A 16,100-nucleotide genomic window follows, 5' to 3' on the forward strand; every position below is an offset into this window, starting at 1 on the left:
AAAAAGAACATAGGAAATTTTTCCGAAAGTATTCAAGTTTTAATTTAAGCAGTGGCCGGTAGATGGCAGAAACATGTACCACTGAAGCCAGTTGTGGTAAAGAAAAAGGGCGTTTACAGGCGGAGGGAATTATGAATAACCCTGTATATATTTTTACAAAAAGATTCTTCGAGCCGAAAAAGTAATTTTGTTTTTCAATCGTGGTATATTTCACTTTTTATGCAAAACATGGCAAAAAAAATTAACACACGATCGATTTAAATATTGAATGTAGTCTTTCATGCTTATTTTCCGCAGGCATTGAAATAAATAAGCCAGGCAAGTTTAAATTAATTTTAAAATGCTGGATTTATTATGAATAAAATCATTTTTCTATTCATTACTTCACAATTGCAAAGTTAATCCTGTTTAACTTTCGCATAATTTTCACTCAACTTTTTGAAAAGTTTTTTTCAGGATGCATTTCAGATTTTGTTTAAAATTTTGTTTTAAAAATATGCTAATGAGTTCTTCATCCTCCAAAGAAGAGCAAACAACAGTGAATGGACAGAATTTAATTGCTATTAACATAACAATGGTGAAGAATTAATGCGGCAGGGAACGGTTTCAAAGCTGCCTGCATATTTTTATACTCTCTTATACAGCACAGTCATGTTTTAAATTTATTTTTAAGAAGACAAAGATGTTTGAAACTAATCTATGAAGAAGAAGAATACCAAATATTTCTTAAAATATATGTGCATATTCTTTGAAATTCCTCCAATTTCCTTTAAAGGGAAAAACACTGAATAATTCCAAAAAAGAGATGACTTATTAATTTTGATGGTACATAATGCGATAGCGAAAATTTTTATAGATTATGAGTTGAATATCATATAAATAAGAAAAATGAGCATTTATTTTTTGCATTGAGAAGAATTTATAATTAATGATCGATTTGGCTGAAGGTTTCGCTACTCATGTAGTTTCCAATTGTCATAGAATTATAGTTTAATTGTTGATTAGTAGATACGAAACGCTCATTATAATTTTAAAAAACGCATTAAAATATTATTTGAAGATGAAAAATATATTCGTATATGATTTTTTCGATCGATTTTACCCTGTAATTTAATATACATTTGATTATATACTTTATTAAAAATCATTCGCACTATCCCGTTTAAAGCAATCAACTTAAATACTTATGTCATAGAATTGTTTAATTGCGATTATAGTTTAATTGTTGATTAGTAGATACGAAACGCTCATTATATTTTTCAAAAACGCATTAAAATATTATTTTAAGATAAATATATTCGTATATTATTTTTTCGATCTATTTTGCCCTATAATTTAATATACATTTTATTATATACTTTATTAAAAATCATTCATTCATACTATCCCGTTTAGAGCAATCTACCCAAATACTGATACGACAATAAAATTTCAGCAAAAACAGTTTTTATAAAAAAAAATGATTTTTCCAGTTATAAATTTATTTATAAAAGAAAAAATACTCATAAATGAGGTTTAAAATTTTTATTTACAAACAAAATGCAAAATCAATATTAAACATGTAAGACAATTTAAATTACATATAAGACAATTTAATGAATTTACTTTTATCTTGATAAAATAATTCATCAAATACATTCAAGAAATATATTAATGTGGTCTACATTCAATTGCGATATGACCTACATTCATATTCAACACAAATTTCAAAAAAGAATCAGCTTGAATTTTTATCCAGCAATACGAAGTGTTACTTAACCATGGACTTTTTTGAAAACATTTCCCTGAACACTGGTGTGTGTCAGGGAACACCATCCTCCGCAGGAAAAACTGTTGCCATGAATGGGAGAACCTGGTCTGCAACTATGTTTAAGTAGCTTACAGACGTCAGGGATTGCTCTATGAGGATTATGGGTCCTGATGTGCCCCATGAAAACATTGTTCCTGGGCGAGAAATAATGAAAACCTGGGAGAGCCCATTGTTATAGATGGAGGGCGGTCATAATGTAATGGCTCTTCGGTGTATATTTCGGACATTTACCAAAGCGACTATGTGATTGACAGCAATCGCTGGTGGAAGTCAGCAACCACCAATAGCGGTCATTCACAGTAACATTTTTAAGTCAAACTTTTGTGATGATTAGATTGTATTTACAGAAAGAAAGTGTTTAAGTGATAAATAAGCTGAGAAACTGTGGAAGAAGAATATTTTTAAAATTATATATTTTAATTTATCGATTTTTACTTAAGTTGTATCCGTATATAAATAATTACAATTCCAAAGATTAGCTTCCCGATGTAAAAGTGAGAAATAATCAGAATTAATCATGCAAACACATCATTCAGATTTCAAAATATTCAAACTACTAGAAACGAATACTTAGAGCACAGGCTTAATATGCGTTAATTATTCTTTTTTTTTAATATATCATTCATATTAAACAAAAATACATCATTTCGTTATATTTGTAACATTTTTTATCAAATTAAACATTAGTGTATTTTTTTGTTTAAGGTATCTCTGTCTTAAATCGCGAATAATGGCAGAAAAACAGACAAATAAGGTCTCGGGAGGCATGCACACATCACCCCCCCCCTTAATTCCCTTCAATATTAACCTATAATTTTATACTCGGTCAGAAATTAAGGCTCAATGTATCGAAGAATCGAAAAGAAGAAAACTTTTATAGGTTTATTAGGGGACCAACAAAGGACCAAAATACGTTTTGTTTACTTACCGGAAAAAGGTACTTAAAGCTACATATTCGCGAGAGCTTCGTGTGGAGCGTACCGTGGTTGGTAGAGTGCTGCGGACAAGTTAGCCCTGGAGAACCTGGGTTTAAAACCCAGCGGCGGTATGAAGTTTTTAATTTTATTCATTTTTTATTATATTCTATATTATTTTTTTAAAGTGTTTTAACGTGAATAACGTTTTCTTATTATAAAAATTATTATTTTTCTTTTGAAAAACAGCAAATAATAGCATAAGAGCGGATAAATAACGAATAATTTTTTTATATATTTATTTATTTATTATTATTGATTTAACATTAACTCTTTTTATGTTTTAAAGAAAATAAAGTGTTTTTTATATAAAAATAAGGATATCTCGGTCTTGAAGCGCGAATAATGTCAGAAAAACAGACAAATATGGTCTCTGGAGGCATGTACTTGTCACCTCCCTTAACTCTCTTTAATATTAACCTATAATTTTCAAACTCGGGCAGAAATTAATGTTCAATGTACCGAAGAATCGTACTAAGGGAAATTTTTATAGGTTTATTAGGGGACCAACAAAGGAACAAAATACGTTTTGTTTACTTTTCGGAAAAGGGAACATAAAGCTAAATATTCGCGAGAGCTTAGGGTGAAGTGCGGCGTGGTTGGTAGAGTGCTGCGGACAAGTTAGCCCGGAGAACCTGGGATCGAAACCCGGCGGAGAATAGAGGTTTTTAATTTTTTTCACTGCTTATTTCATTTCATATTATTTTTTTAATGTGTTTTAACGAGAATAACGATTTCTTATTATAAAAATTATTATTTTTCTTTTGAAAAACAGCAAATAATAGCATAAAAGCGGATATATAACGGATAATTTTTTTATATATTTATTTATTTTTTATTATTATTTTGACATGAACTCTTTGTATGTTTTTCTGAAAATAAGGAGTTTTTTTTTATAAAAATAAGGATATCTCAGTCTTAAAGCGCGAAGTATGTCAGAAAAACAGACAAATATGGTCTCTGAAGGCTTGCACTTGTCGCCCCCCTTAACTCACTTTAATATTAACCTATAATTTTCAAACTCGGTCAGAAATTAATGTTCAATATACCGAAGAATCGTACTAAGGGAAATTTTTATAGGTTTATTAGGGGACCAACAAAGGACCAAAATACGTTTTGTTTACTTTTCGGAAAAGGGAACATAAAGCTAAATATTCGCGAGAGCTTTGTGTGAAGTGCGGCGTGGTTGGTAGAGTTCTGCGGACAAGTTAGCCCGGAGAACCTGAGATCGAAACCCGGCGGAGAATAGAGGTTTTTAATTTTTTTCACTGCTTATTTCATTTCATATTATTTTTTTAATGTGTTTTAACGAGAATAACGATTTCTTATTATAAAAATTATTATTTTTCTTTTGAAAAACAGCAAATAATATCATAAAAGCGGATATATAACGTATAATTTTTTTATATATTTATTTATTTTTTATTATTATTTTGACATGAACTCTTTGTATGTTTTTCTGAAAATAAGGAGTTTTTTTTTTATAAAAATAAGGATATCTCAGTCTTAAAGCGCGAAGTATGTCAGAAAAACAGACAAATATGGTCTCTGAAGGCTTGCACTTGTCACCCCCCTTAACTCTCTTTAATATTAACCTATAATTTTCAAACTCGGTCAGAAATTAATGTTCAATGTACCAAAGAATCGTACTAAGGGAAGTTTTTATAGGTTTATTAGGGGACCAACAAAGGACCAAAATACGTTTTGTTTACTTTTCGGAAAAGGGAATATAAAGCTAAATATTCGCGAGAGCTTTGTGTGAAGTGTGGCGTGGTTGGTAGAGTGCTGCGGACAAGTTAGCCCGGAGAACCTGGGATCGAAACCCGGCGGAGAATAGAGGTTTTTAATTTTTTTCACTGCTTATTTCATTTCATATTATTTTTTTAATGTGTTTTAACGAGAATAACGATTTCTTATTATAAAAATTATTATTTTTCTTTTGAAAAACAGCAAATAATAGCATAAAAGCGGATATATAACGGATAGTTTTTTTATATATTTATTTATTTTTTATTATTATTTTGACATGAACTCTTTGTATGTTTTTCTGAAAATAAGGAGTTTTTTTTTATAAAAATAAGGATATCTCAGTCTTAAAGCGCGAAGTATGTCAGAAAAACAGACAAATATGGTCTCTGAAGGCTTGCACTTGTCGCCCCCCTTAACTCACTTTAATATTAACCTATAATTTTCAAACTCAGTCAGAAATTAATGTTCAATATACCGAAGAATCGTACTAAGGGAAATTTTTATAGGTTTATCAGGGGACCAACAAAGGACCAAAATACGTTTTGTTTACTTTTCGGAAAAGGGAACATAAAGCTAAATATTCGCGAGAGCTTTGTGTGAAGTGCGGCGTGGTTGGTAGAGTTCTGCGGACAAGTTAGCCCGGAGAACCTGAGATCGAAACCCGGCGGAGAATAGAGGTTTTTAATTTTTTTCACTGCTTATTTCATTTCATATTATTTTTTTAATGTGTTTTAACGAGAATAACGATTTCTTATTATAAAAATTATTATTTTTCTTTTGAAAAACAGCAAATAATATCATAAAAGCGAATATATAACGGATAATTTTTTTATATATTTATTTATTTTTTATTATTATTTTGACATGAACTCTTTGTATGTTTTTCTGAAAATAAGGAGTTTTTTTTTTATAAAAATAAGGATATCTCAGTCTTAAAGCGCGAAGTATGTCAGAAAAACAGACAAATATGGTCTCTGAAGGCTTGCACTTGTCACCCCCCTTAACTCTCTTTAATATTAACCTATAATTTTCAAACTCGGTCAGAAATTAATGTTCAATGTACCGAAGAATCGTACTAAGGGAAGTTTTTATAGGTTTATTAGGGGACCAACAAAGGACCAAAATACGTTTTGTTTACTTTTCGGAAAAGGGAATATAAAGCTAAATATTCGCGAGAGCTTTGTGTGAAGTGCGGCGTGGTTGGTAGAGTGCTGCGGACAAGTTAGCCCGGAGAACCTGGGATCGAAACCCGGCGGAGAATAGAGGTTTTTAATTTTTTTCACTGCTTATTTCATTTCATATTATTTTTTTAATGTGTTTTAACGAGAATAACGATTTCTTATTATAAAAATTATTATTTTTCTTTTGAAAAACAGCAAATAATAGCATAAAAGCGGATATATAACGGATAGTTTTTTTATATATTTATTTATTTTTTATTATTATTTTGACATGAACTCTTTGTATGTTTTTCTGAAAATAAGGAGTTTTTTTTTATAAAAATAAGGATATCTCAGTCTTAAAGCGCGAAGTATGTCAGAAAAACAGACAAATATGGTCTCTGAAGGCTTGCACTTGTCGCCCCCCTTAACTGACTTTAATATTAACCTATAATTTTCAAACTCAGTCAGAAATTAATGTTCAATATACCGAAGAATCGTACTAAGGGAAATTTTTATAGGTTTATCAGGGGACCAACAAAGGACCAAAATACGTTTTGTTTATTTTCGGAAAAGGGAACATAAAGCTAAATATTCGCGAGAGCTTTGTGTGAAGTGCGGCGTGGTTGGTAGAGTTCTGCGGACAAGTTAGCCCGGAGAACCTGAGATCGAAACCCGGCGGAGAATAGAGGTTTTTAATTTTTTTCACTGCTTATTTCATTTCATATTATTTTTTTAATGTGTTTTAACGAGAATAACGATTTCTTATTATAAAAATTATTATTTTTCTTTTGAAAAACAGCAAATAATATCATAAAAGCGAATATATAACGGATAATTTTTTTATATATTTTTTTATTTTTTATTATTATTTTGACATGAACTCTTTGTATGTTTTTCTGAAAATAAGGAGTTTTTTTTTATAAAAATAAGGATATCTCAGTCTTAAAGCGCGAAGTATGTCAGAAAAACAGACAAATATGGTCTCTGAAGGCTTGCACTTGTCACCCCCCTTAACTCTCTTTAATATTAACCTATAATTTTCAAACTCGGTCAGAAATTAATGTTCAATGTACCGAAGAATCGTACTAAGGGAAGTTTTTATAGGTTTATTAGGGGACCAACAAAGGACCAAAATACGTTTTGTTTACTTTTCGGAAAAGGGAATATAAAGCTAAATATTCGCGAGAGCTTTGTGTGAAGTGCGGCGTGGTTGGTAGAGTGCTGCGGACAAGTTAGCCCGGAGAACCTGGGATCGAAACCCGGCGGAGAATAGAGGTTTTTAATTTTTTTCACCGCTTATTTCATTTCATATTATTTTTTTAATGTGTTTTAACGAGAATAACGATTTCTTATTATAAAAATTATTATTTTTCTTTTGAAAAACAGCAAATAATAGCATAAAAGCGGATATATAACGGATAATTTTTTTATATATTTATTCATTTTTTATTATTATTTTGACATGAACTCTTTGTACGTTTTTCTGAAAATAAGGAGTTTTTTTTTTTATAAAAATAAGGATATCTCAGTCTTAAAGCGCGAAGTATGTCAGAAAAACAGACAAATATGGTCTCTGAAGGCTTGCTCTTGTCACCCCCTTTAACTCTCTTTAATATTAACCTATAATTTTCAAACTCGGTGAGAAATTAATGTTCAATGTACCGAAGAATCGTACTAAGGGAAGTTTTTATAGGTTTATTAGGGGACCAACAAAGGACCAAAATACGTTTTGTTTACTTTTCGGAAAAGGGAATATAAAGCTAAATATTCGCGAGAGCTTTGTGTGAAGTGCGGCGTGGTTGGTAGAGTGCTGCGGACAAGTTAGCCCGGAGAACCTGGGATCGAAACCCGGCGGAGAATAGAGGTTTTTAATTTTTTTCACTGCTTATTTCATTTCATATTATTTTTTTAATGTGTTTTAACGAGAATAACGATTTCTTATTATAAAAATTATTATTTTTCTTTTGAAAAACAGCAAATAATAGCATAAAAGCGGATATATAACGGATATTTTATTTATATATTTATTTATTTTTTATTATTATTTTGACATAAACTCTTTGTATGTTTTTCTGAAAATAAGGAGTTTTTTTTTATAAAAATAAGGATATCGCAGTCTTAAAGCGCGAAGTATGTCAGAAAAACAGACAAATATGGTCTCTGAAGGCTTGCACTTGTCACCCCCCTTAACTCTCTTTAATATTAACCTATAATTTTCAAACTCGGTGAGAAATTAATGTTCAATGTACCGAAGAATCGTACTAAGGGAAGTTTTTATAGGTTTATTAGGGGACCAACAAAGGACCAAAATACGTTTTGTTTACTTTTCGGAAAAGGGAATATAAAGCTAAATATTCGCGAGAGCTTTGTGTGAAGTGCGGCGTGGTTGGTAGAGTGCTGCGGACAAGTTAGCCCGGAGAACCTGGGATCGAAACCCGGCGGAGAATAGAGGTTTTTAATTTTTTTCACTGCTTATTTCATTTCATATTATTTTTTTAATGTGTTTTAACGAGAATATCGATTTCTTATTATAAAAATTATTATTTTTCTTTTGAAAAACAGCAAATAATAGCATAAAAGCGGATATATAACGGATAATTGTTTTATATATTTATTTATTTTTTATTATTATTTTGACATGAACTCTTTGTATGTTTTTCTGAAAATAAGGAGTTTTTTTTTTATAAAAATAAGGATATCTCAGTCTTAAAGCGCGAAGTATGTCAGAAAAACAGACAAATATGGTCTCTGAAGACTTGCACTTTTCACCCCCCTTAACTCTCTTTAATATTAACCTATAATTTTCAAACTCGGTCAGAAATTAATGTTCAATGTACCGAAGAATCGTACTAAGGGAAGTTTTTATAGGTTTATTAGGGGACCAACAAAGGACCAAAATACGTTTTGTTTACTTTTCGGAAAAGGGAATATAAAGCTAAATATTCGCGAGAGCTTTGTGTGAAGTGCGGCGTGGTTGGTAGAGTGCTGCGGACAAGTTAGCCCGGAGAACCTGGGATCGAAACCCGGCGGAGAATAGATGTTTTTAATTTTTTTCACTGCTTATTTCATTTCATATTATTTTTTTAATGTGTTTTAACGAGAATAACAATTTCTTATTATAAAAATTATTATTTTTCTTTTGAAAAACAGCAAATAATAGCATAAAAGCGGATATATAACGGATAATTTTTTTATATATTTATTTATTTTTTATTATTATTTTGACATGAACTCTTTGTATGTTTTTCTGAAAATAAGGAGTTTTTTTTATAAAAATAAGGATATCTCAGTCTTACAGCGCGAAGTATGTCAGAAAAACAGACAAATATGGTCTCTGAAGGCTTGCACTTGTCACCCCCCTTAACTCTCTTTAATATTAACCTATAATTTTCAAACTCGGTCAGAAATTAATGTTCAATGTACCGAAGAATCGTACTAAGGGAAGTTTTTATAGGTTTATTAGGGGACCAACAAAGGACCAAAATACGTTTTGTTTACTTTTCGGAAAAGGGAATATAAAGCTAAATATTCGCGAGAGCTTTGTGTGAAGTGCGGCGTTGTTGGTAGAGTGCTGCGGACAAGTTAGCCCGGAGAACCTGGGATCGAAACCCGGCGGAGAATAGAGGTTTTTAATTTTTTTCACTGCTTATTTCATTTCATATTATTTTTTTAATGTGTTTTAACGAGAATAACGATTTCTTATTATAAAAATTATTATTTTTCTTTTGAAAAACAGCAAATAATAGCATAAAAGCAGATATATAACGGATAATTTTTTTATATATTTATTTATTTTTTATTATTATTTTGACATGAACTCTTTGTATGTTTTTCTGAAAATAAGGAGTTTTTTTTTTATAAAAATAAGGATATCTCAGTCTTAAAGCGCGAAGTATGTCAGAAAAACAGACAAATATGGTCTCTGAAGGCTTGCATTTGTCACCCCCCTTAACTCACTTTAATATTAAGCTATAATTTTCAAACTCGGTCAGAAATTAATGTTCAATGCACCGAAGAATCGTACTAAGGGAAATTTTTATAGGTTTATTAGGGGACCAACAAAGGACCAAAATACGTTTTGTTTACTTTTCGGAAAAGGGTACTTAAAGCTAAATATTCGCGAGAGCTTTGTGTGAAGCGTGGCGTGGTTGGTAGAGTGCTGCGGACAAGTTAGCCCTGGAGAACCTGGGATCGAAACCCAGCGGAGCTTAGAGGTTTTTAATTTTTTCACTGCTTATTTCATTTCATATTATTTTTTTAATGTGTTTTAAAGAGAATAACGTTTTCTTATTATAAAAATTATTATTTTTCTTTTGAAAAACAGCAAATAATAGCATAAAAGCGGATAAATAACGGATAATTTTTTTATATATTTATTTATTTTTTATTATTATTTTGACATGAACTCTTTGTATATTTTTCGGAAAATAAGGAGCTTTTTTTTATAAAAATAAGGATATCTCAGTCTTAAAGCGCGAAGTATGTCAGAAAAACAGACAAATATGGTCTCTGAAGGCTTGCATTTGTCACCCCCCTTAACTCACTTTAATATTAAGCTATAATTTTCAAACTCGGTCAGAAATTAATGTTCAATGCACCGAAGAATCGTACTGAGGGAAATTTTTATAGGTTTATTAGGGGACCAACAAAGGACCAAAATACGTTTTGTTTACTTTTCGGAAAAGGGTACTTAAAGCTAAATATTCGCGAGAGCTTTGTGTGAAGCCTGGCGTGGTTGGTAGAGTGCTGCGGACAAGTTAGCCCTGGAGAACCTGGGATCGAAACCCAGCGGAGCTTAGAGGTTTTTAATTTTTTCGCTGCTTATTTCATTTCATATTATTTTTTTAATGTGTTTTAACGAGAATAACGTTTTCTTATTATAAAAATTATTATTTTTCTTTTGAAAAACAGCAAATAATAGCATAAAAGCGGATCAATAACGGATAATTTTTTTATATATTTATTTATTTTTTATTATTATTTTAACATTAACTCTTTGTATGTTTTACCGAAAATAAGGTGTTTTTTATATAAAAATAAGGATATCTCGGTCTAAAAGCGCGAATAATGTCAGAAAAACAGGCAAATATGGTCTCTGGAGGCATGTACTTGTCATCCCTCTTAACCATATATGGCAGTACTTTTACTTTCGTTACTTGTACCGCCGGTACATGTAAAAAGTACGTACTTTTACTTGTACTTCGTTACTTTTTAAATTTAGTACTTTTACTTGTACTTTCGTTACTATTTTAGGGAAAAAGTACTAGTATATGTAACGGAAATGTCGAATGAAATCGTTACTTTTTTCTCAAACTCGGTAAGCTTTCTGAAAAAAAAGATTAAATTAAAAATAAATGCTTATGTTTTTTTTAATTTATAAAATTAATGTGCAATATATATGTATTCACTGCTAACTTCGTGTTTAAATACCTTGACCTTTGAAAATTGTCACTCCTGAAAGGGAAAAGACGGCTCTCTTGAACTGCGAAAGGTTTCGCGATGTGAAATCGCAGTACGATTTATTGTTTGCTGCAGGTCAGGTACCTTGCATCAAATTTAATTGGGCTGAAGAATAAGCTAGGGAGGAAGCTACAAAAAAAATTGGAAAGAATTGTCCAAGCTGAACACCCTGCTATAACTAATAACGCAACAGAAAAAAAATCCCAGAGAATTTAAATTTTCTGAAGCTGAAAACATCATGCCAATCACCAGCGACAGAAGAATTTATGGCATACATGAGCTCAAATGTCGAAACGGAAAGCATATCAATTTTGAATCGATATCCAATCGCAAAAAAATTATATGTGAAATATAATACTACAGTACCTTCTAGTGCTCCCGTGGAGCGCTTATTCAGCGTGGCTAAGCACGTTCTGAGAAATTCTCGCAGCAGACTCAGTGACACCACTTTCGAAATGCAATTATTTTGCAAAATGAATAAAAATATTAATTAGCAAGTCATTTTCATTCATTTTCGAGTTTTATGCATTTATTGAATACATTTTAAATAAAAAATGTTGGATTTTGTTATTACGTTTTTCAATTTTCGTTTGAACTCACTAATAATACATTTTTGTCTTAATGCATTTTTTACTAAATACGCTTTTACCTAGTACATTTTTTACTAAAATTATGTTTATGCCCGACCTTGTCGAACAAAGCCCAGTCAAATCTCTAAGAGCTTCAGAACTATTTGTGCTATTGAAAACTATTATAATTACTATTTTAACTCTTGAAAACTCGAAGGTATTAATTTAGCCGCTGATACTAAAATTCGTTTATAAATTTTAATTATTCCGTTAGGCAGAAATATTCGAAAAATGATTTTCTCGCACATGACTTTAGCATTAGCCATTGTTACAAATAAAATTGTAGACTGTTCTGTTTCAACTTATACTGCACATGCAATTATTTTTTGCTAGCTCAAAGATCACAAAGCTATATGAAACCCCGTGTTTGCTTTGTTTATGTTTGTGCTTTCAAAATGCGTTTCTATAGAGTAAAACAATTCAAATCAATGGTAATTTAAATAAATAAAAATAATAAACTAAAAATTAAAATCAATAGATAGAATTTCTTTTTCGTGCAAATCCATAAAAAGTTTGATATTAAAATTATATTTGATTTTAAAATTATATTATACGATTATATTATAAAATTATATTATAATATTCTTCCGAATTTAAAAATAAATGTCCATAGCTTTCAAAATTAAAAATAATTAAATAAATAACAACAATTTTGCAAAAACATTAAAGAACGTAAGAATATTATTCAGTAAAATTTTAGGTTACTTTGAATTTTCGATTTCCTAGAAATGTACTTTTAAATCATTACTTTTTTTGTTTAGTACTTGTACTTTTACTTGTACTTTTTACTCGTTCCTTTTTAAAATAAGAACTTTTTACTTTTTACTCGTTACTTTTTTTAAAAATACTTGTACTTTTACTCGTTACTTTTTAAAAGTAACGTTGCCATGTATGCTCTTAACTCCCTTTAAAATTAACCTATAATTTTCAAACTCGGTCAGAAATTAATGTTCAATGTACCGAAGAATCGTACTAACGGAAATTTTTATAGGTTTATTAGGGGACGAACAAAGGACCAAAATAGGTTTTGTTTACTTATCGGAAAAGGGTACATAAAGCTAAATATTCGCGAGAGCTTCGTGTGAAGCTTGGCATGGTTGGTAGAGTGCTGCGGACAAGTATGCCTGGGAGAACGTGGGTTCGAAACCCCGCGGTGATTAGAGATTTTTATTTATTGTTTATTTTATTTCATACTGTTTTTGTAATATGTTTTAGGGCGAATAACATTTTCTTATCGTAAAAATTATTATTTTTCTTTTGAAAAACAGCAAATAATAGCATGAAAGCGGATAAATTACGGATATTTATTTATTTATTTTTATTATTATTTTAACAACAAGTCTTTCCATATTTTACCGAAAATAAAGTGCTTTTTATATAAAAATAAGTATATCTCGGTCTTAAAGCGTGAATAATCTCAGAAAAACAGACAAATATGGTCTCTGGAGGCATGCAATCATCACCCCCCTTAACTCCCTTTAATATTAAACTATAATATTCAAACTCGGTCAGAAATTAAGGTTCAATGTACCGAAGAATCGTACCAAAGAAAATTTTTATAGGCTTATTAGGGGAGCAACAAATTACGTTTTCCTCCATTTTCAAACTAAACATAAGAGGGCGCAAACTACAGATTGGCTAAACTGAACCCCACAATCATGAGTAACTATTGCAAACTAGCGGCACAGTTATGAAAATAGCATATTAGTCATCAATCATTAAATATTTAAAAAATAGTCTAAATACGCTTTTAGTTTTCTCAAAACGCCGGCCAGGTGGCTGAGTGGTTAGCGTGCCTGAATGCGAAGCCAATGGCTGAGGGTTCGAATCCCGCTCTGGGCATGGATTTTTCTCTCTCTGTGTTGTCTTCTGTTGTGTGAACGTATGAATGTGGCCCATCCTATGAATGGATATTTGTGGCTGTGTGGCGTGGGTAATGTTGCTCGCCTCCGTGACTTTGGTTAACAGGTGTCCACTGGGTAACGATGAATGAGCAACACTACCGGCATCTTCTAAGGCGAAGAACGAAAGTTCAGTGCCTGCCGTTATTAAAAAAAAAAAAAAAAAAAAAAAAAAAAAAAAAAAAAAAAAAAAAAAAAAAAAAAAAACGTTCTCTCAAGACTAACTTCTTTCCCATTGACATTTTGTAGCATTTTCAAAGTATACATTAGAGGGCGCTGTCTAAAGATGATCTAAACTTGTCATAACAATCGTAAGTGAGTGTTGCAAACTTATAGCACATATATGAAAATAGCGTATTATTCGTCAAAAAGCATTATTTCATGCACTGACTGAGTCTTCGGAAAACGGTCGTAATATCGCCATTTTCCAATATACTGAAACCCTATAGGAAATCTGTTTCATTTCACAAATTCCAGGTGTCGGCACAGTGTGGTGATGGTACCAAGGAGGAGTGTGACATCGCCCTTCGTTATTCCGTTGCATGGGAAGTGGATGGAAGTCCAAAGATCACCCTGAACTCCAAGGAGAGCGATGCTTGGAGACAGTTGGTGAAATCTGAAGAGACCTTGGAATCATTGCGACCTGGCAGCCATTTTGACCTGCTCATCTATTACTCAGAGGACGGTTTTCGATGCTTCCTTGATGGTCAAGAACATGCCCATCTTCCATACAGACTGGAAGATCCTCGTCCAGATCACGTGACTGTTTGTGGGGACGTTCAGATTCAGAGGCTGTTGTTAGTTTGATATGATTGGACAATGATCATCAGTAGACGACTCTACTCGGCTGTAAGAAATATCGACCACATCGTTCTATTTTTTTAAAAAATTTGAAAACAATCCGAAGAAGTTTAATAATACAATTGACTCCTTCATGATTACTTTGAAGAAATCAATTAATGTAATTAAGTAATTCGAAAGTGTCTAGAAGAAATAATTTGAATTACCTCAAAGAAATAGCAGTTTAAAGGAGTTGATTAACTGAAAAAAAATATGTGTTCGATGGAGTCAATTAATTAAAACAATAAATGTTGTAATGATCCGAATAATTGAAAGAAGTAATTGATCAGAACCAATAAATTTATTGTTTGAAGGAGATAATTAATTTGCATTATTAAGTGGATATAGTAAATTAATTGGAAGGAGTTTTTCAATATATTTGATACACCTGTGACTGTTGAAATTAAAAGGCAACTGTGAATATATTTGATATTCGAAATGGATTAATCCTATCTCTTACAGCCTCGTAAATTCGTGTCTCGGAAAGAGTGTATTAAAACAAATTGTTAATAACAAACGGTGTGCTGCAATTATTATTTTATGCTTGTTAGTGCATTGAAAAATTTTATCAGTGTTGATCTCTGCATGTACAGAGAGCTTGTATTATAATGCAAAATGTAAAATTAAAGTGTTTTTACTGTACTGTTATTTTATTCAAATTATATGTATAATGAAACAATATTATAATCAATATTGAAGTAACATTAATTATTAAAATATGTCACATACCTCTGCCCAATGTCAGAGGTATAAGGCGAAAACAAAAAATACATAAATTCCACAATTATAAGTGAGGATTTTTTTCGTTGAGAAATTAAGTTAAATACTTTGTAATTTCCCACGTAAGCAAAGTTAATACGGATTTATTATTGGCTTGAGTTCTTACCATTTCGTTTTTTAACCTCCTCTTTATGCATACAAGTCAGTTAAAGCCCAAAAAAGCAGAATTCAAATTATTAAATAAATAAATAGTAATCAATATTCAACCCCATTAAATTGATAGGTTTTTCTGAATGAAATAAGAATTTTAATAGCTCGTTTTTTTATTCTTCACAGGAATGGTTCAAAAAATTCTTTACATTGTTTGTGTTAAACAATGAATAGCAACATTACTGTGCATTTAATTTGTGTGTCAAATTCGTTACTTTCCGGGTAACAAATTGAACATGCCAATAACGATATATTAAGTAAAATATACAAAATATAATGTTACAAAATTTATCATGGTACCTTAAAACATGGAATAAAAACTATTTATTAGGTTACTTTTCGAATTTGTATTTTTTACTAAATGCTTGGTGATAAGAACTATAATTTTGAATACCAGACTTTCCGGTAAATCATTACTATATGAACAGAAAAATTGCTAAATGAATGGTTTAAATACCGTATAGTTTTATTTTATAAAGCAAGACTATTTAAAATAAAAAAGTAATAAATTAAAAAACCAGAAATGTTATTATGGTTTTATTAAATATACTGGTTTTATTAGATATATAATAAAACCAGTACAGTAATTTTAACTGATTTTTTTTCTCAGTGTTAATGAAGCAAAATCCAACTATAGTTATGAG

The 16,100-nt window shown here is 30.7% G+C and overlaps 1 protein-coding gene across 1 annotated transcript; it reads left to right on the top strand.

Moving 5' to 3' along the window:
• The first annotated feature begins 13,691 nt into the window (after window positions 1-13,691).
• LOC122270577 (galectin-7-like) lies at window positions 13,692-14,493 on the top strand. The gene is made up of 2 exons (XM_087166947.1): window positions 13,692-13,718; window positions 14,164-14,493. The coding sequence occupies exons 1-2, from the start codon at window positions 13,692-13,694 to the stop codon at window positions 14,491-14,493; spliced, it is 357 nt and encodes a 118-aa protein (XP_087023073.1).
• The last annotated feature ends 1,607 nt before the right edge of the window (window positions 14,494-16,100 follow it).

Source organism: Parasteatoda tepidariorum, chromosome 6 (genome assembly GCF_982258835.1).
Source record: "Parasteatoda tepidariorum strain Cologne lab strain chromosome 6, Ptep-v5.0, whole genome shotgun sequence".
Classification (NCBI taxonomy): Eukaryota; Metazoa; Arthropoda; class Arachnida; order Araneae; family Theridiidae; genus Parasteatoda; species Parasteatoda tepidariorum.